Raw genomic sequence first — 27,045 nt, 5'->3', positions numbered from 1 at the left:
AAATTGTAGAACAAAAAGACATGACATCGACAGTTTTCACCTTTTTAATAAAAGACATTTTAAAACTTTTTAACATTACTCCATTTTTATTGAGGAAAATATAACATCTAAAAAATCTTCCTTGAATAAGAAATACTTTCTAACAGAAATTAAGAAAAGTCTCTTAAACTTCGTATTTCTTACAGTAAGGGCAGATCTTGCATAAAATACATTCTGACAGATTTACAAAAACAGTCTGACATGGTAGTCCATAAACAAAAGTTTTCAAGTCTTATCTCTTTTGTTTGTGGTGTTCATTAAAGAAAAACTCACCCAAAAAATTCTTTTCACCCCACAATTTGCACGGTGCAGCAAAGGGCCCGCAATAAAGTGCTCGGCAGCATGACTGGCAGTGTAGGAACTTTCTCTACTCCAGTGTATTTTGATGGTTCTTGAGGTATGTCCTACCTGAATAAAGACTCCAGTTTCTTTCCTTCATGTTTACCCTTTGGTCTCCTTAAGTTTGGTCTCCTTCTGTAAGCTTGATTTTTTTTTTTCCACCAAATATTATTCCATTTTGCACCCATGATTCCTGGTTTTCTTCTAAAACTGCAGCTTGGGTTAAAACATGCACATATTCTCCACCTGTATCTGTGAAGAACTGAGGTACATTATGAAGATTCACTGTACAATGCTGGTTCTAAAACACATGGGAAGAACATGTTTAGAGTGTACATGATTAAGGAGGTATTTTTACAAGGACGTCGTTGTTGGCCTGACAGTTAGTACCATTGGAAAAACAGTGGGGCAATGAGTATCTTCTTTTTATCCCATTCAAAACCAGCAATAAGTGAAGCATTCCTCAGCTTTCCAAGGTTTCTCAAAATGACAGCATGAGAATTCCAGATTACTTTTTCATCACAGTTGTAAATGAAACCTATAAGAAAGTGAACAAGGCAAAAAATAGCTACGTCAGCTAACTTTGTCAAGAAAAAGAAGAAATTTGTAAGGAATATAAGTAAAATAGAGAAAAGAAAGATTTAGAAACCAAGAGTAAAAGCTAGTTTAGCCTGTGAAATGTCTTAAAGAAACTAAAAAGCTTGTTAATTCCATAACTTCAGTAATCACAAATTGCACAAACTTCTAGAAAAATACACTGACATCCAGCTCTACTCTGATGCACCTTAGAAATCGACAGCCCAACTTCTCAGTAAGGCAGACTGCCTAGATCCTTCAGAGGTTAAAACTCTGAAAGCACTGAGCACTATGCCCTTGAACATTAGATTCAGACATTAATTTCTGTCACAGATACGCAAACTACAACTACCATTTCCAAATTCACCAAATTTTGAAGTCCTGACAAACCTAACCTGTTTGTTCCCTTGATGTCACACAGTACCCTTTGCATAACTCTCAAATATTAGCTAATACATAAGCATTGATGATGCCTCTGTGTCATCTTTAGGACAACTGAAATTAAGAAGTGTATCACTTACCTCTTGTAATACTTGTCCAAGTGTCTCTCGGCTGTGAATGCGTTTCCTGTTGAAAATGAAAACCACACTTACTTCTGTGCAAAGCGCTAGGGGATCTTGCAAATCACTTTATCACACTTTGAAAAGAGAACATTGTTATGCTAGGTGTTGTTCCACATTCTCACCCGTACGGAATATTAACACAATCTTACAGAATTTATAGACTCTCATTCAGATCTGCTATTACTCACACCAGGAGCAACTACATGGAATAAGGCTTCCAACTCAATGCAGCTTGTCAAAAAACATCCCCATTTCTTAAAAAGCTTTAAAAATTAAAATACACAAAGCAACATATTTTTACCTGTCTATTTTGGTTGCTATGACCACTGTAAAATTGCCTTCTGTATTGGGCAAGTATGTGGATGGTATAATTACATAACTTCCTGCAGGAAGCCTGCAAAGCTGGCTTACTTCCTGTGAATAGCAATGAGGTACACAGCTAACCAGTGGCTCCAAGTGTAGAAAAGAGGAAGTATTTGGTTTCCAACTGCTGTTAGGCACCTGCAAAAAGAAAGAAAACATGCCTATCTTCTCAAATATTTCAGTCTTTACAGTTGTAAATGCCAGGTACAGCACAGTAAGGTATATTCTATGTATCTACTACACTTCAAATGCTCATTCTTATGTACAGAGCTGTAGAAGAGAAGGATGGGAAGGCCTTCAGAAAATCCAGATGGCAGTATTAAGTACAGATAAATCAATCCTAGGAAATTTGATCCTTTACACAGGATCAGCTTGAACTTCTCCTAAAAGTAACGTCCCTTGCCAAGGCAAGGAGCACTGAAATAACTGACAGGCTTACCTTCACACCTGGCAAATGAGCAAGCTGATCAGAAGAAGTCTTACCTGGAAAATATGGAAACCTATTGGACGACACTTGCTATCTTGGCAGTGCTGACGGAGAGTAACTTTCACACTGCTTTTTCCTGGTCCTGCAGGAATGGAGAGGGGAAAGCAGGGATTGATATGGAAGGAGGGGAAGTTCCTGCTACCTCCAGCACTTTGCCCATTTTTCCAGCATCCCTGCAGCTGCACTGTTTCCCATTCACCTGCTGGGAGTTCTTCAGAGAGGGCAGCATCTGGTGGTGGTGGTTTTACCTCACTATCAAACATAAGAGAGAACAAAACTAAATGCACAAAGATCCGTATGATTTCACAGATTTAGAAAACCAGCTCACAAAAGCAGACTAGCATTACATAAACTTACATGAACACAGTGACATCCAGAAGAATACAGCATATAAAAACCATGCATCAAAACCAGATAGATTTTTATATATTCATGATGTATCATGGTTTACCCACTTTTATCAATGCTGTTTTGTAAGGTATAGTTGAAAGCAATACAGCTGATAGTGTTGCCTTGAGTACCACAAGCACCTCTCAGTACGTTCAAAACATACACTGTGGATTGTTTTTTCCTAGATCCACTATGCCTTCATTCAGAGAATTCCATTCTACCTGCTGACTTTATCGCTGTAACATTAACACATTTCAATCATAGCTCAGCACCACTTCTCACAGCCATTTGAACAAACTAGTATCAACATCAGCTCCACAGCATTTGAAATCATATCACAATCTAACTTCAAACATACCATCTGTCCTCACTTCCACTTTTCCATCCACTTAATGTAACAGCTGTTCTGATATTCTATGACTGTCCATTCTAGACACGTATCCAGGCTGACACCTCTGTTTCAGAGGCAGAAGTGTTATACTTAACAGCAACAGATGATGGGATAAAATATCCAGTCAAGTGTTCCACAGATGCTATGTCCAGAAACCAAATATACTTCCAATAAACATCCACATCTTGCAACCATACAGCAAAATTAGCCTCATCATTTTGCAGACCTTTATTCAGTCTAAAACTTGATGCCACCTTGCCTACAAATTCTGCAGAGTAAATGATTAATCCATGCTCTGACTTTATACTGCAATTTGCCAGCTTCTGTCCAAGGACATATGAGCTGTTAGCATACTATCAGAATACCAGAAAGTCTGAACAGCTTTTAAACACATTGCCAACAGTATAATTTGCCTCCATATACACGAGGCACAAGCTGTTAGGCAACCCCTTTTTTTTTTTCAGATTTATTGGAAGAAGATACAACTTTGTTGACTCCACACAACTACTCATCATCATGTCTTCTTTAGCATTTATTTCAGCCGTATGGTCATTAACCCAGAATTGCTCATAAATAACTGACTTAAAAGTGTTGAGATATCTCTGTAGTCTGCTATAGTTAAAATACTAAAAGTGATCAGAAGCTATTGGACTGATACTGCTGATATCCTGTGTATGATCAGCAAGCATTGTTATATTGGGGGAAAAAGACTACTTCAAGTACATTATAAAAGTCTGTTTTTCCATCACAAGTTATGAAGATCAAATATGACATGATACACAGTGATCCTTCTAAGCACTTGATCAAAACGTTGGTAATGTTTTAAGGCTTTCACCATTAAAATACTCTGCCATATTGTCAGCATTGAATGCTTTAATTCAAAATCCAATCCTTCATTCAACTAAAGAAGACAGCATTTATGTCAGTGCTGTTTTTCACACCTGTTCTGCAAAGATGAGCTACAGGTACTATGTCATCTGAGTCCACTGCTGACACTCTATTTGCATTTGAAACTGTATTGCTCACAACACTGCATGACAGGCAATCTGTTAGAACATGTGCCAAGACTTTCTTCAGTATACGATAATATACGGCTCTTCTTTCCCATCACTGACTATAGTAACAGCTGCTTTTAACTTCTCTGGTACACCTTCATTTTTCCCAATGCTAAGAAATAATTTCCACATAGGAGAGATCTGTTCTGCAGAAACCTGCTCAGCTCTTTTATGAAATATGCACTCTCTCAGAACACTGGGATACAATTTAGAGTCAGGATGCTACTCAGCTGACTGTGATATTTTAAAGAAGAGGTAACAGCTGCTTCATCCAAAAAAACAAGGAGACAGAATACTACTTACATAAATTCAAAGAGAAAACAACCCTATTATTTGATGCTCTGCAAAGCTCTTCAGAAACATTTTGAACATTGGCACATAACCCTATACTTCATGCGTTTGTGCATGCCCACAACTTTAAGAATGTTTCTGTTTCCTTTTACACCTACCTGAGAGAGATTCGTCCTGTTGAAAATACACGAAGCAAGAAATGCCCTACTGCATCTTTTAGAAAAGTACTGGGAACAACAAGATAATACCCAGGTGAAAGGTCACAGCATACATGCACTTCTCTATCATACGAATGGCAGATGGTACCTACAACTGGAGGAGCAGAGAGGGTCTTTGGAAGGTTAAATCGTTTCTTCTCCACCTAAAACAGATGCATAATAATGCATGGCGTTTTAGGAAAATGAGCAGTTTTTAATAGCAGTGATCAAATATTCTTTAAACCATTTTTAAACATGCATATGTTTACAAAATTAAACAAGGAAGAGAATATCAGCAGACAAGCTGAACATCAAAGAGGAATAGAAAGTGTTAATATTTAGGAGGAATACATTTAGGTACTATCATCAAATAATCGGCTTGAAATATCATGCACTAGTTTGGAATAGGCTCAAAAGTTCTGGATCTTGGCACTCAAAGATGAGAACCAAGTACTAGTTCACTCCTAGGCTGTACACAGAGCATCTGCTTTGTGACGTAAATTGGGATCATTCTAACATAAATACAAGGTGTAAAATACGTGAACTGTTGAATCCTATCACTGCTGCAAAAAATGAATGGTTTTAGTCAGATGTTTCAGTAATGTTTTGAAACTTTTTTGCAAAAAGAAAAACGTCACTTCCAAATTACCTTCCAGACATGCAATCCCACAGCCTGATAATTCTTCACCTGCATGCCTTCAGTCAAAGACAGATTTTTCTCTACTAAGTGAGTTAGATTTTGAATTCTTCCAGCCCAGTCAGCACTGTATTTCCTGTGTTTCTGCAGCAGAGCAATGCACACCTCACTCTTCTCACAGACTCTCAGCCAGAACTTAGGGTTGGTAGGGAAGCTGCTGTTGTTACGGCAGCCACCTGCAGACTGGCCTCTCACCCAGGATCCAAAAAGATTCTGAGAGTGACACAGCACTTTCTCTAACAAAATAAGAAAAACATGGTGCAGACACCAGAGGTTATTTAATTTTATACAACAAACACATGGCAAAGCAGAGATTCCCTAGCCCAAGAGAACATGCTGTGGCAGCCCTGATACTTCTTCCCAGTAGACATGTATAAACAAGATTTTGAGAGGCACAAAAATGTATGTCATGTCTGGTAACGGCAGAATGAGATGACATGAGCTTTACAAGTAACAAGGAATTGGCTTTAGAAATCTGAAGTTTCTATCTCACTAAAAAATCTAAAGACTCTCCAGAATAGGAGCTGTCTAAACTTCAAACAAGAACGCTAATCTCTGTACGAGCCAGCAAGTAACTAGATTTCTGAGGAATATCAAAGACCCTTCTAAGGATCTTTAGTTTCCTTTTATCCCTCTATTCTTCCCAGCAGTAGAGACAGAAAAGGTCTACAGGTGTATAAGTAGGAAAGACTGAGAAAAAGAAATAATGGTCTAGTTGCAGCCATTTGCAGTTCAAATGATGCTTTCCCATTGACGTAACATTATTTGTACAAGAAAGTTGTTTTTTCATATCACACCTGTATAAAGGCTCTGAAGTTGTCCTTCCTCGTTGATCGGAAAGCCCATGGTAATCTCATCAAATTCTCTGAAAAATTCCTCTTCATCGACCCAGAATTCTCCCTCTTGGATCTGTGAGAGCAGTTCTGAGGCAACTACCGGATCTAGTTGGCTCCACCCTTGACCACTGTAAGACAAAAGCTAAGATTCAGTTCTTCACCCAACTGAGTTCCATAACAATCTTCTGCCCCATGCAGCAAACTTGTGTAGGACAAAAAAGGTTTCATTTTGTTTTCAGATTCCTGCATAGAATGTTTCCTGTGTACACTTTGCTAGGCAGTGAGATGGACAATGGAAAGTATGAATCAAAACATGCAAAGAAAACTTAGAAACAAACTAACACTAGATAAGGTACAGTAGCATACTTACAGCTGAAATAGCTACTTTGCTTTCAATAGCCACAGCACAGTGTCCAAACAGCAAGAGCCAAAATAATGATTTTAATGGTTGTTAAAACCAGTGAGGAAAGTAAGCCAAGCTGCACAGTGATGGCTCTAAAAGAACTTCAGTGCTGCACAGCAAACATCAAAAACCACTGTTTGTATAAAGCACCAAGTTGTCCCTATGAGAATCTGCTGGCTAAGCCCTAAACTTTATTTAGGGCCCATTAAAAGCCAGTATTTGCAACATTTCTGTTAGAATACCTATGGATTCAGCACTTAGGAAAAAAAAAAAAAAAAAAAAAAAACAGGACTCTAAGGCCATTCAAAGAAATGCTATCTTCTCAGCTATATGGCAAGTCACTGTTCGACAAAGAAACTACTGCAAGAGACTAAGAATATATCCAAAACTCTACCCAAAGTAAAAACTGTTAAAGGATAATCACTTTAGAATCACAGAATGGTTTGTGTTGGAAGGAACCTTAAATATCACCCAGTTCCAAACCCCTGCCATGGGCAGGGACACCTCCCACCAGCCCAGGTTGCCCAAAGCCCCTTCCAGCCTGGCCTTGAGCACTTCCAGGGATGGGGCAATTAAAACTTTTCTGATCAACCTGTGCCAGGACCTCACCACCCTCTGAGTAAAGAATTTCAGCCTTATGAGTGGCAGCAGGGATGGAGGCATCACTGAGATATCTTTCTAACTTGGGACACACACACAAACAACCTCCACTCTCTTTCTAAACTGCTTATTAGCACAATCATATTTTACTCTAATTTATTGCTGAAAGCTCCTTGGGTCCAGAATTGTGTGTTCTTTTTTACAGTCTAAATATCCTAACACTTTTCAAAATAAGCTAAGAGGGTCTCTGCCCTTTCATTCTTGTTATGTGCAAGCTATCTGCCATTTGAACTGATAAACAAAATTCTGTATCTCCTTTAAAAATAGATCTTTTCTTTATATATACACTCTGCATCAATTCCAGTTTCTTCTCCTCATATTAACCTGCAGAAACAGAAAGAGAGCACACAAGCAAAAAGCATACACATCCTTCTGCTGTATTGTGTTTTAAACAAAAGTTTTTTGTTTCCTGCAACTGAGACAATACAAATAAGAACAGCTGAGTAAAGCTGAGTGACAACTTATAAGAAGCCACAAACCTCTTTTAAGCAAAGGTCCTTTGACCAACTGCACAGAAAACAAAGGCACCACAAAAATTGGAGACAGCAGACAAACAGCTTAAGCGTATCTGTACGTAAAGACACAATGCTTTGTTAAACAAAAAAATGACATTAAAACTTTAGATTACCAGAATTATTAGATCAATGTGAATAGCCTTAGTGAAACTCAGTGAACTCTCAAAACAATTGCATACCAAATAAAGCCTCTCTGCTTCACTTTAATCTATTAGCAACATTCAGCCTTGAGCTTCAGAACTTTCACAAATCATTTTCCAAATGAAAATAAACCTACTTACCCCTCACACCAGGGACCTTTCCAGCACCGCCTCCCCCAAGGATTTCGTATTCGTAGCAGGACAATTTCCTTGCCTGACACTTCAGAAAGATTCAACATGTCTATCACAATAAAGGCATGAAATTCTCCTAGTTCACTTGCACCTGAAGAGAAAAAAATATAATAATGTAGGATTAGAAAATATACAAAAGAACTCACTTCATATTTTACAAAGACAGACTTTAAACCATCCTGTGAAAGAAAGCAATTTTGAGCTAAAAGGGAATTGTTTATTGGATCAGTATAAAAACAGCATTAAAAATAGTGTTATTTGTAACTATATAGAAATAAAATAAACATAAATTTTAAAGCATTTTAACTCAGTAGTTGATCTCAAACATCTACCAATTCTTGGTGGTGAAATTCATTAATTTTTTTTTGGGTTGGGATTTGGGTGATTTTTTTTTGTCTGTTTTGAGAGTGAATCATAATACCTTCCCACACACCTAACATAAAAAGCACTTCCCCCAAAACCCTCCATTCTGAACTTAACAATATCCTTAAATCTTTACTCATCCAAGGTTACATAAAATTACACAACAGAACATGCATGGTACTAGAATCAGCAGTATGCAATTGCTGTCTGCCTTGTGCACTGAACAGCGTTAAATTGAAAAGTTTCCTTTAAACATCTAGAATTTTACTGTTACCTTGTCTGGAATTGAGGACTGCGCAGCTTATTACACACTGTTCCTTTAGATTCATTAATCTCCTAAACAGTTCTTTCTTCAAAACCATACCAGTCTTCTCTTTCTCTACATTTCTTCCAGGGTCTTTCAGGGTCCATCTTTCAGCAATGCCTCCAGTCAGATCAACCAAAGCATCTGCCACCTGTCCTGCCCATAACTGTTCATAAGATCCATGAACTCTATAGAAAAATAGAATAAAAAGTTTCTACAAGCACAACTAAAGAAAAAAAGGTTCTTTTGTCCTTTCAATCTTCCCCTACATCACAATCATGACTGTACCCTGCCTAATCCCCAAGTAAGCAAGAGAATGCACAAACTGCATTATTTTCAGAATACTTCACCTAAAGAATACATAAGCCATCAGATATTTCATTGTCTGATGAGAATTTTATTAACTCATTCTTTCCTATAAAGGAACTGTTCTAGCCTAGTAATTTTTACCTTATTTGCACATCATCTTTCACAATGCTTTCTGCATAAGTACTCTCTTCTTCCTTCTGTTAGTTTTGTTCACTCTGCACAGTGTTTCCTTCAACAGTTTAAATAAATCAAGAGACTATCCTACCTGATACAAAACAGCAAACCAAATTAGAAAAAAACTACCTAGGCAGATCAACACAAAACAGAGCATAACCTTTCAGGCCTACAGTACTGAGAAGCTTTAGCATGTCCTAGCTAGTTCACACCTTCTACTCAACACATCTACAGAAGAAACTACTTTATACTTAAAGTCTTTTTCTGCCCTCTGCTGGCAGCCACACAATCTTTCTTCTAGGTAGTGCACTTTGTCTCCAAATTCTGGTTTGGTTTGAATAGATTTGATATCATTTTGAAAGATGTTTTATAAACCAGCCACATTTTCAACCGCGTTAACAATCTTTTTGTTTCTACTCAGTAATAAACTGTCAAATAAAGCAAAAGCAGCAGTGGAACACACAGTCATGACCTCAACTAGCTTAAACTGATGTAATGTTGCTTTCCACGAAGATATTTACAGGCTGCCTGCTTTTCAGTGAGCCCTCAAACTGCCATACTATCAAAAGAATTCCCTTTAATAAATTAGGTGAGCAGTGGATAGTGGCTTAACAAACATCATTTGAATCCAAAAATTGATATTCATTTCAGCTCTTTCTTTTCACCCTAATTCTCTCCCTAAGACTATTGTATCCCACATGTAACCAAGAACACACCTTACAGGTTTAGGAAGAGACTTCTGTACAACCCAGTATAGAAAAGCTGGCTACTTTATATTGAATAATATGCAGATCTATGCCCAAAACAGTCAGATGTCTGAGTAAACAGAAGGTAAGATATACAAGTATTCTACCTCCTTTTACTTCCCTCAATAACAGTGTTCACCTACTTTGCATAAGCTTTTTCCAGTAGCGGAAGCCAAAACAAATCTTCTGTCTGACACTGGGAAAAGCAGAGTTTACCACCAAGGCAAGGCAAACGATCATCAATCGTTACTTCTACCCAGTGTCCAAATTGCCAAACTCGACAAGTGAAACAGCCTCGATATGACTCATCTGTCCAGCTGGGCTGACCTGGAGGGATTACCTAGAGGCAAAAAAGCCAAAATTGAGACAAATAATTAGTATTTTTTTAATGAAACAAATTAAACCTATGCTGAATACCAGACATTTAATTAAAAAAAAAAAGTCACAACAAAAACAGTACAACTAGGCATAACAAAATCGATATTCATATGGATTGGGATTCAAAAACAATATATAAATATAAATCAGGTAAAAAAAAAAATCTGACACATAAATTCTATACCTTATTCAGTAGGTATTTACTCTTCTGCAAAGCTACACAGGCACACAGGAACCAACAATCTCCCAGGATTCCTTGTTTCACTTGCACATCCTGCAGATTGTTTGAAAATAACCGAGGAGTAGAACAGATGTCCTGAAAGTAAAAGAAGGGGAGTTAAAGTTGAAGGATGCCTAACAGTCTAAGGAAGTCTGTAATGCAGGGACCAGGAGGGCTTCAAGACATCTCACAAAATAAGGGGGCTTTTACCTCTTAAAACATTTTGTCTTCAGACTCAGCCAAAGCAAGCAACAACAAAATTGCTGCCTTGTGGCTTTTCACAGGAACTTCATATGAGGTAAACCTAGTTTCCGCATAGATTTTAGTGCGCAAATGCCACCATCAAGTGCAACCTCAGCAGAGAGGTCAATAAGTGAAAAACAACTTAATTCATCAGCTCCTTGCAAGATATATGATCAACTGTGATAGAAGCGATGCTACTCACATCACAGTGGACATCCCAAATTACAAGAATCTCCAAACCCATATAATAGGAAAAGATTTTCTAGGGCAGATAAAAATAGATTAGTTGGTAGTGAAAGCAATTACTTCAAATGCAAGGTCTTGAACAATTTAACCTGATCTGAAAGCGAGCATCTGCAAGCGCTGCAAGAAACGGAAGTTAACTCATCAGTCCTCAGTACCAATCAAGGCGTAAGGTACAAAATCCAGCTGCACACTGGACTCTGGCAAAGCTTTTGCGTGTTAATTCCATCTGATAACCAATAGCTCCACTACTGTTCCACAATCACCCCCAGATGTAGGGCAGAAAAGCAATAAAACTAAAGACAACGTACTTCTTCACTCCGTTACGTTTTTATAGCCTTATTCCCCCCCCCATATAGAAAGCAATATCATAAATATTTCACTTTCATTGAACGTACTGCAGAAACGCATTCTAATTTTTTAGTTCTCATATGTCTGGCCCTAAAAGCTAGATGGAAGTTTTAAAGCAATAATACAAACTATAGCTGCTAAAAAAGAAACTCTTTCTTGTTATCAAAGCACAAATTTTCTTCAACAATAGCAAAGGAATCAACATCATTTAGAAACACTCTAAAATGCTGTTATTTTTCAAAAGTTATACAATTTATTAGAAAAAAAGGGAACGATGCAGTGTTGTTTTTAATTTGATATGCCCATTATTTGTATGATGAAATGTAATTGCAATGAAATATCTGAATTTCTACGGGCATTGTGGAATTCCGAAGTTCTACACCATGATTTAAACCAAAACTACAAACATGAACCCTGACTTAAAAACAATAAGACGTGTATTGTTAATACTCACACACTTTGTTTTTACCCATTCTATGCTTCTAATCAATAAAGACACAGAGAAGCTGTTGTTCATTGCTAGCTGATATTTACTACCTTAAAGTCCAGTTGCACAAAACCGCAGGCTTTTAAACCTTCAAACTCACCTGAGGTCTCAACCAAGATATCTCGCCTCTGAACTGGGCAAGCGGGGTGCAATAATTAAAAAATATAGAGGCGTCGCTGGCTGGAAACGTGGGGTCTGCGTACAGATCTCTTTTCACCGTTAACTGCTTTTTCTCTCCCAGCATTTTCAACACGATCCAAAGCAGCTGGGCCGGCTATTTCCAACACTTTATATCCCCAAACGCCCTGAAAAGCAAAGGAACGTTGCTTAGATTTAACGGAGAAAGGAGGAGGAAAGCCGTGTGGCGACAGAAAGCCTCTCACAATTTCACCCCGCGCCACGCCATCGCCGGCTCCTGTCAGACGCCACCCTCGAAGCTCCCCGCTCTGCCGATGAAGATGAGGATGACGAGGAGGGTGTCGGAAGGCGGCCTCCCCAAAAAAACGGCCCCTCCGCACGCACCCCCTCAGGCTCCCCTCAGCGCGGGGCCCGCCCCGCCGCCATGGCCGCCCCGGGCCGTTCCCGGGGCAACGCCTGTCACCCTGCGCCTCGGCCGGCCCCGAGGTAGCGGCTCGGGAGGGCGGCCACTGAGAGAGCGGCCGCGTGGTGCCGCCGCCGCCAATCCGCCGCCGCCGCCGCCTGAGGAGAGGGGAAACTACAAGGCCCAGCGGGCCCCGGGCCCGGCAGGCGCTGGGGGGAGGCTCGGTGCCCGCAACGCTTGGCGAAAATTTGGGGGCACAGATGGGGTGGGAGGGGAGCTGAAGGATCCCTCCGGCGTCTCTTAGGCGCTGAGGAGAATAAAAGGAGATGGTGCTTGTGTGGGGGTGGCGGCTGGAGATGGCGTTCATCTCCACAAAGTGGCGTCCAGATCATGTTGCAGATAGTTTATCACAAAGCGGTGGCCCGCAAGCCAAAGCTGACAGGGAAAGACAGCAATTCTCACACTTTGATAGAGTGAAAATCACTCACTGCTGCCTAATAAAAGATTTGGGAAAAATACATTAAAACAAAACAAAAAGCTATACCTCCTATAGAAAGTATATCTCTAGTATACCTATATTTATATAGTATAGGTATACTATATATATATATAGTATATATACCTTTGTCATATACCTATGGTCTAGTATACCTATATTTATACCTAAATATATAAATCCATATTCTACAGAAAGTCCCATGGCAAGGAAACAGAAATAGGACATTCCTTACAGGCCATCCATTACTAAACCACTACTGTCACAGACACACTGAAGCAGGCCACTTGGAGACTTCACTTACAGTCTTAAACCTTTGTGTTACCCAAGAAGATAAAGTGTGACTTAAGCAGGCTGCTGAGTCAGCACGAGGACAAGATGTTTACCAAAGAAATTGTTTATCACATATACCCTGGTTTATCACATACACCCTGGTATGAGTGTCAGGCTAGTGGTTACAGCAGCTGATCCATGGGCACAAAAGTTGTTTGAGAGAGAACAACAGATTTGTTTCTATCCAAAATGAACACTGAAATCTTCCTCACAAACCTCAGCCTTCAGGGAACAGAAAAAGGCCCAGGGCACTAGCAGATGATCCAACTGCTGTCTGGTGACTGGCTAACCCAGAAATTCTCTGCTGCTTGTGCGTGCCCACTGTACAGACACAAGGCTTCCCCACTGCAAATTTAATCAACAAGCAAGACTTTCCACATTTGAGTTTTGACCCTTGTGGGAGCAAAGGGAACACTGTCGTCAGTAAGAATAAGGGCCCCTGTTGTCTGGCTCATGCAAGAGAGCTGCAGCTGCATGGTCTGCAACTGAGCTGACACCGGAGAGGTCTCTGCTGCTGGAGGGAAAGGGAAGAAAAAGCCTCTCTGTCTGAGAACAGTGAGGCTCTCATCCATGTGATTTCACCCTCGCTGCTTTTTTTTTAGGCAACAGTGATCATAGATCAGAACTGCATACATGTCATCAAAGGACAGATTAGAGCTCAAAGTTCATACTGCTTCCTATAACAGTGTAAATACAGTAGGCCTTACCTGGAACAGTGAGGTGGTTAAACATGCATCTGTATATACGGTGCTATTAGAAGAAAGGAAGAGATGAAAGTTATCTCTATCTCCCTAAACACATCTGACATGCTTTCTTTGCCTTGACTGCAAAGTTGGCAACAGGCAAATTCATCCATTATGCAGCTGGCAATGTTTTCTTTTATTGACCCTAAGCCCTTTGGAAGAAAAGCAGTAATTTTCTCCGTTGCCTCTTGGCAATCCTGATGGATTATATTATTCCTTAAAACAGAAAACACGGGTCTATTTAGATAGTAAGAGCTAGAATATTTTAAGACAAAATGACGCTTGCCTTTTTGTCAACCTGTTTCTCAGGGCACTTTATGCAGGTGCTTTATATTTCCTGGAGGAAAGCAGACACCAACAGGCCAAGTCCCGTTGCCATGGAAATTTAGAGTTAAAAGGGATTTGCATCCAGTTACATAGCCAGCTCATTTCCATGTGAATAAAGACTGTCCTTTGACAGAGTACTATTTGATGGTATTTTCATAATCTCTTCCCACAGTTTTGAGTTTTAATCAACCCCTTGTTCACCTCTGTCACTTGTCTTCAAATGGTGGTGGTTCAGAGCCAGGGAGACCACTAAATGGGATCTGAGGGCCCAGCATGTGTGTACTTTTGCAAATGGTGACGCACAGAAGTCCTTTAAATTACACAGGAGAACTCTTCCAATTCTTTGGATCCTGATATCACAAACATTTGGGAAGGCACAGGTTTAATCTCTGCAGTATTACTAGTTGTACTGCAGCTGACAGTTGTTGCTGCTGTGTCAGAGTAGCAGCACACAATGTCCTACTGCTGCTTAATGGAGATTTTGGAGCAGCATTTTATATTTCTTCCATACCACGGAAGACTGGTATCACAGTGCTCTCTTTAGCTACTCGGAAAACAGACTCAGCCTTTAAATTGTCATTTAAATTGCATCTTCCCTAAAGAAAAACAATTCTCAGAGGTTAGTGGTTTGATAAATCTCACACTGTGATTTCTACTGTGGTTTTATACACAAAGACTGATATTTTGGTCATAACAACTTTAAGCTGTTATCAACCTATAACAAAGTGTGAAAAAGAATGTCATGTGATTTATAACTGTTGAATACATTGCCTTATCTTTGGACAAACATAAGCAGGAAAAACAGACTGAAGAAGTGCACTTGACCTAAGGTGAATTGTGCAGTAAGTGTGCTTAGTATGGGCGTACAGAAGGTCCTGTGTTATCCAAAAAGGACAACAACCAAGGTCACTGTAGTACGAGACCATGAGAAGTTTTTTTTAAATAGAATGTTTGGGATGGAGTGCACAGTTAGGATGCTGTAATGTATCATGGTAGCAAAATTACAGATACAAGCTTAACAGAGTAATACATGTAGCTGTCAGGAATTACACTTAATGTATTAACCCATGTGGCTATGAGATGCTAAAAAAAATAAATTAGCAATATTCCATTTTATTAAAGTGTATGGCTCTTCAGTGCTTCTTCACAACTGATATTACTAGACCCTACACACCACCCTGCTCATGACTGCAAGGAAATAAAGTAACAGCGCTCATTTTAAAAATAAGGAGAATAACCCAATCTCTTGGCATTTGCTTAAACAAAACTCTTTTGCTGTACTAAACAGATCAGAAATTAACCTAGCAAAGATAAGGACAATAATAGTATCTATTTAATCTCAGCCTAATTTGCCATTCAATGTCAAGTCTACTACAAATTCAAGATAGAAAGCTGCCTGAAGCATTCATTTATTTTAGGTCAACAAAAGGAAGGCTTATCTCCAAAAACCTGCTTCCAATTCCCTTTCTCTTCAAAATAAAAGTACGCTCCCCGCTCACAAGAGGAGCGAAAGTACCTGAAGTAAGATGCATGGAATACTTACACATTTAATACCTAAAAAATCTTGCACCATTTCTGTGTTTCAGAGAACAAGTTGAATCAAAATAGCCATCTGACAGGATCTCACAGGGATGAAAGCAGAAACACCTACTTAAATCTGGTATCCTTTAATCAGGAAACAGTCTGTTAGGACCAGACAGCATTTCCCTGCTCTGTTTGATGCTTATGCAAACACACAGCTGATCTGATGTACTTCATTCAGTTGCAGTAACCATAGATATTTACCTTTTATTATTTTCTTTTGTCAATTCTCCAACTTCTTGCTGTGCAGCTTTTAAATAGCTTCCAAACCCCACACCGCCATCCTCCAGAGAAGGACAAAATAAAGACAACATACCAACTCACCTCTTCCAGGTATCTCTCGCAGGGACACTGAAAAACGGCTCAAAAGGCTCAACTTGTCACAAAGCTTAGTTTAATTTGACAATCATCATAAGGCATCCATGTAAATTAAAAATTCCAACCAGGGTCACATACATTCTCCCACAAAATAAAACGTGTTAAAACAGAGGCCTGGGATTCCAAGATGCTAGTGGTTACTGGGCTTGGCGAGGCTGCCGCTGCTGGCAGAGGGGTCCAGGAGACGCAGCACCAACAGCGGCAACGCAGGAAGCGGAAGGTCAGCTTGTACAAATCTCTTTCAATGGAACAGCACACGAAAAGGAAAGAGATTTGTACAGAAAACATCATTCTCCATCCCTTCTGGGAAAACAAAACAGAACAAAAAAGGTAATCCCATTCACGGAGCAAAGAGCAGAACCTGGAGTTCTGAAGCCCAGCAATGCTGAGGGCCCATTTTTGAAAACTAATGAAGCACTAAAGAGGCCTGAGTTCATTATTGCTTTATCCCAGTTCAGCCCAGGCTAAGGCTATGGTGAAGTCCAAATGACTTTAAAGCCAGAAAATGCAGAACCAGTAACAGCACCTAGGTCCCCATCCACGCATGGGTGTAAACAGATTCTTTTGGTGATATCTCCCAAATTTCCCCTCTCCCTGTGCTATGCAGATCCCCATAGCAGTGCTAAAATTTGCACCAAAGTTTATAACAGATTCTCTCTCACGTCCCCGTTAGCTGAGCCTCTTCCAAGTGTTTCGCCTTTTAGTCAAACTAGTCCTCTATCCTGCTGATATGTCAGCTCAGAGGTGCTTGCTGGGAGCTCACCAAGAGGCACACAGTTATCCGTGCTTAAAAGAAAGGGGCACGGAGTCCAAGAACCATCACCTGTACTGTGTAACATAGCCAGCACTGCTTCACCCTCAGCGCTTTGGAGACCAAACGGCATAGATGAGAAAGTCTCTCCATCCTGCAGGCCTGGCCAGGGATCAAGAGAAACAGCACGCTGTGTGAATGAAATGGCATCTTGCCACCACCACGAGTCAGAAAACAGACTCGAGTAAAGTGGGGCTTTAAATTTTCACATCAAAAAAGAGTGCTTCCCTCAGACTATCATATGACAGGGCAACTGTTATTCAGGCAAATGTTATGCAAGGCAGCAAAATTTGAGCATGGATATCTCCAGGGTTGACTTCCAGCCCCAACATATGCTAGGGATCTTTTAAAAAATTAAATTAGAGGTCCTGTTATTTTTTTCCAAAAGGACAGAATAGAAAACACACGGTGTATCTGATGAATGCATGTGCTACACATGCTACGACATTAACAAAGGTTGCAGCTAGACTTGTTGAAACAGTCAAAAAAAGATTTAGGCATCCAGCTAGTACCAGAATTGATGGCATTTGGGCACCTCATCTGACTTTTTTTTGAAAATTCAAGCCTACACATTTCTTTATTGCTTGTCCCACTGAGTGCAAAGGGAAAACTGTGGGGTTAACTATGGAAGGATTTCAAATCCATCATAAGGTTCCCCTGGTCTTTTATATATATAAAGCATTATTATTATTTAGCCACTTGGAGTAGGGAAATGGGGGAAAAAAGGAGCTATTTAAAATTAGTTTCTTAATCATTTGAGCATTAGTCCCCTACCTCCAAAATCACAATACCTCTGTCACAGTAAGGAGCATAACATGAAAACACATCTGCTGCCACTGAGAATTCCTGAGTGTCTTCTTTGCAGAACTTCAGTCCAAATGTCAGGATATTGGCAGCTTGACACACATACACTCCCCGGCAACATATACACAGCAAGTAGGACATGCCTCAGTGGCTTCAGACAAAACAGAAAAGAAAGAAGGAAAAAAAACACAAACAAACAAAAACCACAACCTCGGAGAAAACATCCAGAAGAGCCTCAGGAAAGAGAACTATCCACCTTCCCTGAAGAAGTAACTGCCCAGGAGTCCCTGCCTGGTATAAACCTAATCAAAACATCCAACCCACAGCTGAAGGAGATCTCTGAAGCCTGGCAGTGTCACATGCTGGATACTTGAAGGCACATTTCCTTTGTGTTTTGTGAGAGAAATCCAGTTACAGCAACACACTGCAGCTGCAGGGCTGAGGAAAAGGAGGCGACACTTGGTATCTTCCCTCTGTTCCTGTCCCCGTTTTCAAGCTTCATGGCTGACACGAGCTGGTGATCTAAGCAGACACGTTAACATCCCTGAGTGAAATGGCACCGTTTGTGGCCTCTGAGACTTTGTCCTCAAGCACCATTGCTGGTGTGTCTGTAGTGCCTGCTGTAGTGTCTATGGCAGGAAGTGGATTTAAGCCCTGTGATAAGATCTGTTGGATGGTTTTCCGTAAATTGGGGTGCAGCTGGTTTTGGGTCTGGTAAAAAACTTCTAAGGCAAAAGACTTGAGTGTGCCAGTGCAAAGGTCCTCATAAAGTGGAATTGTGTACATCCGAGACATCTGCAAAAAAGGAAAACTGGATAATACCACTCTAACAGAAGTCAAGAGGTTCAGCTCTTCTACAGCTATACTCCAACAGCCCTAAATGAATTCAGGTTGAAGACAAGCAACACATTTCTTCAAAAGATAGCTGAGTCTATTCTAGATTAGTTTAATGCAAAGTTATATGTGAATGATAATCAAAAACCACTTGCTCTCTACAACTGAGCTATTTCCACACAAATAACAGAGCTATTTAAAAGGCCAAGGAGAAGAGGCCACAGCGAACACATGCATTAACCTTTTGCTCCTGCACGATAAAAACCACTGAAAGGAATTTGATGAGCCCTAGCCTTGCTTGAAGTGTAAATATTCAAACAATCACATGATTTAGTATTGTGAAAATTTCTGCTCTGGAAAAGCCAGGGCTGCTGTAAAGCAATGCAAAAATGCACTGGGCAGAGCTGGGACAAGGGTATGAGTTAGGCTAGAAAAGCACAGACTATCTGTAGGCATTTCAGATTACATCTGCCCGTTCCTCCCCACCCGCTAGCAGGTGAGCCATGCTCGGCCCCTTCGCTACACACCTGGTCTACACTTGGCCAGGAAGCAGAAGTTCCAAGGTCTTTCACGTCGCATGTCTCATGCACATGTCTCATGCACTGAGAGGTGCAGTGATTTTAATCCAGCACTTAGTACCTGGTTTTCCAAGAAGCGACGAACTTTGTAAAGGTCTGGGTAGTAGTCATTGCGGACTACAATCTGCAACCAGCGGATGCGGATTTCTGCGTTCATGGAGTCCAGCTGAGAGGAGTAACACTCCGAAAGCTTTTTTATCACCTCTGAAGAGAGCACATACACAGAGGAAAAAACTATGACCTGTTTTGTCAAGTTCAAGGGTCATCGGAGAACAATGAATGGTAAGATCAAGGTGGGGTGGGGCTCTTTAGAATTCAATTTGTCATTCCAGGAATGCTCTTCTACATCCCTTACAGAGTACTCACCATGTGGCAGCGGTGACCCATCCAGCAACCTGTCCAAGAAAAGCACGGTTTGGAACGTTCTCCATTTAGTGAGGTCAACGCTGCTGGCAGCAGCAGCAGAGTCCAGAGGCTCAGTGGTCCAGAGTTTGAAGAGCGTCTCCACCGGTCTGGTCAGACTGGATCCCTGAGATAAGTCCGGCTCAGCTAACGGAGGTCCTGTAGCGTTGAGCCAACGTTCAAACTCCAGTCCTGGAATGAGGAGCACCAAAAATGTCGAGCGGGAGTCTCTGCAGATGGCTTGGCTGTCTCAAGGTTCAGGACTGCTTCTAGCACAGTTAAGAGAGGTTCTAACAATAGCAAATCAGACCAACCCGTAGTTACAGTGACATAACAGTCCTAGCAGTCTCATCAGGCTAGCCTACGCTACATCTGGAAGAGGGCCAGCAACACCTCTGCCAAATTTAACCACAAGTCTTCTAGAGCTCAGCGTTGCAGTAAGTAAATAAAAGAGACACACATGCTCTTAAGACAGACAGGCCAACAAGTATCTGTGATCAAATTATGTTCTAACGTAAGATTTTCTGTGCATTTCTCATTCCCAGAATTTTGAGGAATACTGAAGAACATGGGGAAAATCTGCTTCATTAAAAAAGGAGGTGAGGGTTGACTGAACCCCTCTCCTGCCCATCAGCAAGAAAAAGCAATTTTAAATTTGTTTATACAATCAATAACTAAACCCAAACCAAGTTTCTTCTGTTAGCTCTGCCGTTCACAAACGGCAGAGCTAACAGAGCTTGGTTTCCCAAAGAGCTCTTCCCCATGACCTTCTACCACCTCAGCACTTTCCTAACCCTTGGCAATACTTCTAGTTCCACACCATCTACCCTAAAACTCCTCTCTCCCGCAGCCCCTGAGTACTAGTCAGGCAATAGTTGCCACATGTTGTGGTTACCTCACTAGCCAACCAGTTGGCCAAATTAAACAAAAAACTGCTGAGCTCATGCTGCAGCTTTTCCCACAGTAAGATCACTCATGTTCACCTCTCTGCTGCCAGTTTTCACAAAGACCATTGGACCTCAGTGTTATAAAGAGCTGTACTCTACTGCCAGTTTGGTTTAAACTTACCACTGGGTTCAATAATTACTTACAAGGAAGGATACACAGCAGAATAATGTAAGTCTCATTTCTTTAAGCAAGCAGTCTAGCAAGCACCTAGTAGACTACAGACCTTTATAAATCCACCAATAGATATAAAATCACCAATAGATATAGATATAAGGAGAAGATTTTAAAGGAGGATGAAATCTTATCAAACAGATTATATATTCGTGAATGACTTTGCAAAATGTTACAGTTCACAAAGCACGTTTTCTGTATTTAAATTAAATTTCAAAGTATGGTCACTTTTTCCTTGCATTTAAGTATTTGTTATTCTCGTATGCACTGATCACTCAGCAATGTGAAAATATGAGCTAAGAAACCATTGTGGACCACTCAGATAATTAATGCCAAAATTGTCAGCCGTATAAGACATTCTCATTCCCCAGCACAGAGGGGGTTGACAGTAAGTCATCACAGCCATTTGTACCCCAAACATCTGGCTATTGCCAAAGTGTTTTGTTTGCCTCAACCTTAGCATTTGCTTACACATCCTCCAAGCCAAGCATACAATTTATTATCCAGAATTTTTCTTACAGTTTTCTACAGCTAAGTAACTAAACTCCATCCTACCTGCTTTGCTCTCAACACATTGCTCTTTCAGCTCTGGAAAAAAATTCAGGAAGGAATCCAGAAGATCTTGAGCCACCACACTGGTAAATTTGTACTTCTCAATGTAGGCCTGAAACAGTAAAAAGGATGAATTATGGTGAGGAGAAAGATAACTTCTTTTTGTTAAATAACCACTATATACAATTAAAAAAAAAAAAAGATAAGTGAGGACAAGTACTTGGAAGGATGAATGACAGTTTTAAAAAGTACATATAATAATAAACACAAAAAATACTTTCCACCTCCCTCCCAAATAAGGAAAGCACCATAATAAGAAAAAAGAAAAAAAAAAAAGGTAGCTGCAAAGACATTGACAGCTGAGTTTGGGGTTTGGGGTTTGTGGTTTTGTTTTGTTTTTTCTGATACAATCATAAATACATTAACATATCAAAGGCAGGAAGGTTTCCTCATGTTCACACTAGTGAAAAGTTAGAACAGCTGGCTACTGTCTGATTCACTAACAGATTATAGACTAAATCATACTTATATAACTATACATGAAAAAAAGACCGAATGGGGCATGGTTGGGAAGGAGTTGAAAAAAATGTATGCATCAAAAAGAGAAAAGCAATGAGCGGTGTCACTTTTCAAAAACAAATCAATAGCTCACATAGGTATTGCAAACGTATTCCAAGACAACAAACTTGTCCCAATACAGGAAACAATGCCCTTTGCAATTCCTTTTAGTAGTGAACGATGTCACATCTTTCCAGTCATTGATAATCTGTGCTGAACAGCTTTCTAATTATTTGGAGCACAGGAAGGAGGTAACAAAAATAAATAGCTACTTTGTGTTTGGCACCTCCTAAACTCACAATCTGAGATGAAGGAAGAGCATGAGCACATTCACTTATGAGAATCTCAAGAAAAACCTGTTAAGTGTAGAGAGAATCATCTAGGATGGCAGAAGGGGCCACCCACTCCTCCATTTCAGACACCCTTGCATTCGTTACCCCTATCAATTAGCCACAGTAACAAAACATGGAAAAAAAAGCAGCTATAAATCTTAAGAGAAACATATGTATGTGCACACTAACTCTTAGGAAGGAGTCAAAGTGTCTTGGGTCACCACAGAGCTGGGACAGGTAGTAAACAAAGCAGTAGCCTTTCTCATAGGTGAAGAGGTTCATTAAGTTACTAGGATTTACACCTGAAAGGAGAAACAACAACGTTATAAGATACTATGCAACGAGAACACAAATTCCAACTGGTCTAAATGTCTCTACTCCTCAGCGATCTCAGAGTAAATATGCAGTGACTTAAAAACAGAACAAGCCTGATCTCAGTACATTTAATTTACGGCAGTAAATTAACAGAAGCAGTCCAAGTGTACAGGCTGGAAAAAAAAGCAATTATTGTAAGCTAGGTATTAATTCCACATGGAACAAGTCACTTCAAATTAGAGGACTAAAAAACTTTTTTTTTCCCAGTGTCAAGCTCGGGTTTTATCACCGTGCTACACATTTTCAAATATATCAATGTAAAGTAAGCACTACTTCTTCCTTTTCTGACACTTCCAATGCAGTTTTCCATTCCATTCGGTTCCGATAATACCTCTACTTGCATTTTAGGTTGGCCTGCGTATCATCTAGACTAAAGACTGCTTCACATCTCCAGCGATCAGGACAAAACTCAAGAACTATCAGTACTGCACTCCACCATTTATCTAGCTCAGGTGATAATCAAACAGCCCCTAACAGTCAGTGCATAACTCACTCAGGAGACCAAGTATATGTATATCTGTATGCTTATGCATGCACATGCAGGTCTTACACAAACACACAAAAAGCAGAAGATTCAATAGCACAGAATTAGATGTTTCCAAGTATTTTCCATTACAAACTATTTAATTTTACAGCTTCAGAAGCTCAAAGCCACGAAACTTTCAAGGCAGAAGTTTTTCATACTTGGTTTCTGCCCAGTGAATCTGTTCTGTTTAAGAACAGAACAGTCTTTATAAAGATGAGTTAACCAATTTTGAAGAAAACCTGAATTTAAGTTTCTTTATTTACATTTAGATTGGTTTACAAGCCAGTCTTTTTATTTTTTTTTAAATACCTTTTAGCATTCCCTTTTTTCTTTTCCTTTTATATGCTAAAAGGAATACTAAAGGTATTCCTTTAGTAAATTCCTTTAGTAAATTCCTTTCTAAAAGGTATTCCTTTTAGAAAGGGAAGACTAAAAACTAGTCTTTTTTTGGCCTGTATTCCAGCATTCAGCAAAACATCCAGACATTTTGCATAGCAGCTTCAGCCACGAGCAATACCTGGCTCCAGTTTAACCTGAAGCTTGCTGACCGGGTTGTCTTCTCCGAGGAGCTTCATCTGTCTGTGGAGAGCATCAAGGCGGAATGCAGTCTCCAGGCATGTGAAGGCAGCTCCTGCCCCAGACAGAAACACATTAGCTGTGGGACAGAGACTGCAGAACTAGCACACGCACAAAGTAAAGGTGACTGGAGGTGTAAGAGACAACAGCAGTACAAAATCACAGTAATCTAACGTCATAGGAGCTTGCATGAAAAATTCCTTGCAATTTGTAATGAAAGTCAGAACCTAAACCGGTACATTTGCTCATTTTGATTATGCAGAAGGCTGAACTGAAAAATAAAGCAGCATGCTTTAAAACGATGCTGAATTTTAAAGCCCTGACACCACCTTATCAGCCCTTGCAAGATGAGCAGGAGTGACCAAGTGCTACAAAAAAGTAACGTCACGGGTAGAACAGTAGATATATAATTCCATATTCAGTGCCAAGGATATTACTGAGTGAATGATATTACTGAGTGAATGTCACCTCCTGGGTGAAAACAGAAAAGGATTAGATTTAGCTAGAGTATTAAAGATCCCGTGGATCTTTCTGAAGCTTTATTTAGCACCCTAACCATATTGTATCATACAATTTTCACCTTCCACTCAGCAGGACTTCTTTTATAGCTGCAGCAGGGCAGGCTGCTCTTCTATCTAGCCACAACGTAGAGCATTCCGTGCTTTCATGCCAAACTAGCTGCATTACACTGGCAAGTCAAGAAATCTTTCCTATGCCTTTGCAGATGTGTAACGCTGTGGAAAATAGATCCTCACATTCAGGAGATACTTAACATCTAGGGCCATTAACACTTTAGCTTTCTTTCCTAAATCTTAACTTCCACAACAGTGTTTGTTACGTAGATTCAATCTCAAAGTCTCAGTGTATACATAGGAATCTGATATAAACACACTAAAAATTAAGAACCAGGACAATTCTGGAAGACAGATGAATCTACACTAGCAGAGAAAGGGGGTGGATGTGCTTCACAGGAGAAAACAAGAATCCTGCAGGACAGCTAGTGTTTAAGGCAATTACTTCAAGCTGCAAACAGGGAGGAGGATTAAGCAAGATCCAAGAGGTGTGGTGGTCATTGGACTCCAATTTCTGTAAACAATGTCATTACGAAAACGCCTTTTTATTAACAGCAGAAGATATGCCAGAAATGATGTCAGAAATGGCAAGATTTAGATCAGAGGTTTGTCCTTGAAACAAAACAGAATGCAAAAAGAGCTTTTTAAGGAGCGGCGCAAGGAAAGGCATTTCTTACTTTCCTGAACAACTGCTTCTTGAAACAACCAATCCTAAATTTCAAGAGACTACAAACAAGGACCTTGTCTTAGGTCAGAGAGATGGACTAAGATGGGACAGAGAAAGAGGTCAGCATCTTCTGACCAATTCGTATCATTGCCATGTGTTATATAACATGACATGTTAGAACAGTCCTAGCCACTGAGAGTTACTGAGCATAAAACAGCTTTCAAAGACAGACACTGCACATAGCAACATCTCCATAGATGCTAAGAGCATCTAAACTTCATAATCATCATCTCATCTCCAAAAACAGTGTAAATGAATATAAAAGAAAGCTTCCAAACACTCTTGCTGCCAAGATTTACAGAAAAAAAAATAAAAGCAATAGGAATGTTTTATTACTTATATATTCTAAGGACAGTACCATACAATTGACCCATGAAATTTGCTGATAAAAGCGGCCAAAGGTGAGGCTCTATGGATCTACACAAAGCCTCAAACAGACAGCTCTGTAAGTGTATATTTTCTTTGATAAGGGCTATTACCTCACTCTTTCCAGCAGTAGCTAACTACTAACTGACCAGAATTAGACAAACTTGTTTGGAGGACAGTTTTTTTCACAATATAACCGTAATAAATTTTTTTACTTCTCAGATGTAGCCGCTGCTCACCTTGGTCTGACAGGTGAACCCCTGCCTGGTACACAACGGCAGTGCCAAAGTTCCTACAGATCTCCTTCAAGCCTTGTGCTAACACACACCTCATCCAAAGTTCCTGTTACCGTATCAAGTATTTATTCATCCCAAAGCCAAGAAAACCTCAGACTGTAAGCATCCAAGATGTTCAAAGCAAAGTTTGGGCCACTTATGTTCCAGAACAAGAACAAAATACAGTTCCCAACAGCCTTTTGAGCTCCCAAGGCAAATATTTCATTCAGCCAGTTCTCAATTATTAGTTAGACACATCACAAAGAAAAACATCTCTGCAGCTATACCATAGGTCTCGGTGGTGATCCGTCGCTGCGCATATGTGGCCAGCCCCTCGCTCAGCCACATCTCCTCCCACGTAGCGTTGGTGACTGCATTTCCAAACCAGCTGTGGGCAACTTCGTGAATGACATCAATGATTAAAAACTCATCGCTCTCCAGAATGGAAGAAATGATGAAAGTCAGGCATGGGTTTTCCATGGCAACAATGGGGAAGGATGGAGGAAGAAAAACAATGTCATATCTAAAATTACAGAGAGAGAGGAGAGAAAAGAGAAAGAAAAAAGAGACATAAATTGCAGCTATTTCAAAAGACGTACACACAAACATTTTTTCCCCCTTACAGAAAGCTCTAAGAGTTTTTGTGATTCCAGGAACCAGCTTTCTAAACCAGAGATGCCGAATTCTTCTGATCAGGGAATCACAGACTTTGATTTTGTTGACCAAAAAGCTGCTCAGGTTTGGACGTAAGGCTAGACAGTCTTTCCACGTGCAGCAGATCCTGCACTTCCCAGAAGCATTATGCTCCCTTCACACATGCAAACTCATCACAAGTTGTCTATCTGATAGCCAGAACCACTATGTTTACATACACTACCCACATATACAAATAAATCTTTACCCCAGAGGCTTCCAGGAAAGAGAGAGCTTGGGAAGCTGCTGAGTGAATGAGCTGATTTCATGTGCCTGCGGTGTCAGCAAAGTGACACTAGTCCCTCTGCTTCAGAACATAACAATACTATTTGTTTTGTTTCCTGATTTTCTTCACCAATGAACAGCACTGGCACACGACACTGGGTCTTGTTCTCAGACCATTTCAAACAACATTTGGTGGGTTAACAACAACACTTTCTTCCTGATTACCTTTAGTGAATAAATATAGGAAGCCTTTGTAAACATCTTCAGTTCAAAGAATGAAAATATTCTCTCAGAAACACTTTCTTTTAATGCACAGCCAAGCTTAACTTCATAAACTATTCATGTTATTTTTTGGGGCTAAGACTCTCA

General features: G+C 40.0%; 2 protein-coding genes across 4 annotated transcripts in view; both read right to left on the bottom strand.

Annotated features, from left to right (window-relative positions):
- Window positions 1-28: 28 nt before the first annotated feature.
- On the bottom strand, window positions 29-12,608 carry CAPN10 (calpain 10). 2 transcript variants are annotated; one of them, XM_068692088.1, is made up of 14 exons: window positions 12,336-12,608; window positions 12,053-12,257; window positions 10,593-10,724; window positions 10,174-10,370; window positions 8,772-8,989; window positions 8,084-8,225; window positions 6,186-6,352; window positions 5,341-5,624; window positions 4,653-4,855; window positions 2,567-2,619; window positions 2,364-2,449; window positions 1,819-2,018; window positions 1,476-1,521; window positions 29-916 (listed from the first exon to the last, which is right to left on the bottom strand). In XM_068692088.1, the coding sequence occupies exons 2-14, from the start codon at window positions 12,194-12,196 to the stop codon at window positions 887-889; spliced, it is 1,902 nt and encodes a 633-aa protein (XP_068548189.1). In that variant the 5' UTR covers window positions 12,197-12,257; window positions 12,336-12,608; the 3' UTR covers window positions 29-886. The 2 variants fall into 2 exon arrangements, with proteins under 2 accessions (XP_068548189.1, XP_068548188.1); XM_068692087.1 differs by having other exon boundaries at window positions 2,364-2,619.
- A 3,742-nt stretch (window positions 12,609-16,350) lies between these two features.
- ABCC5 (ATP binding cassette subfamily C member 5) overlaps window positions 16,351-27,045 on the bottom strand; it is a 63,821-nt gene continuing 53,126 nt past the window's right edge. For both annotated transcript variants that reach the window (XM_068692507.1, XM_068692505.1), the window contains 7 exons: window positions 26,046-26,281; window positions 23,760-23,873; window positions 22,531-22,643; window positions 21,455-21,563; window positions 19,745-19,972; window positions 19,440-19,582; window positions 16,351-18,761 (listed from right to left, as the gene is read on the bottom strand). In XM_068692507.1, the coding sequence (XP_068548608.1) occupies window positions 18,489-18,761; window positions 19,440-19,582; window positions 19,745-19,972; window positions 21,455-21,563; window positions 22,531-22,643; window positions 23,760-23,873; window positions 26,046-26,281 (1,216 nt within the window). In that variant the 3' untranslated portion in view covers window positions 16,351-18,488. The remainder of the gene's footprint in view (window positions 18,762-19,439; window positions 19,583-19,744; window positions 19,973-21,454; window positions 21,564-22,530; window positions 22,644-23,759; window positions 23,874-26,045; window positions 26,282-27,045) is intronic.

The sequence above is a fragment of the Anas acuta genome, chromosome 9 (assembly GCF_963932015.1).
Source record: "Anas acuta chromosome 9, bAnaAcu1.1, whole genome shotgun sequence".
Lineage (NCBI taxonomy): Eukaryota > Metazoa > Chordata > Aves > Anseriformes > Anatidae > Anas > Anas acuta.
The sequence above is the reverse complement of the archived record's forward strand: the minus strand, read 5'-3'. Positions and strand labels throughout refer to the sequence as shown.

Bases quoted from the DNA above. Each gene is read 5' to 3' on its own strand.
- CAPN10 (XM_068692087.1), bottom strand. From the start codon at position 12,196: ATGCTGGGAGAGAAAAAGCAGTTAACGGTGAAAAGAGATCTGTACGCA. The intron at 6,353-8,083 runs GTAAGTAGGTTT...TTTGTCTTACAG, and splicing joins AAAGGTCCCTGGTGTGAGGG to TGGTCAAGGGTGGAGCCAAC. The intron at 5,625-6,185 runs GTGTGATATGAA...TTATTTTGTTAG, and splicing joins ACTTCAGAGCCTTTATACAG to AGAAAGTGCTGTGTCACTCT.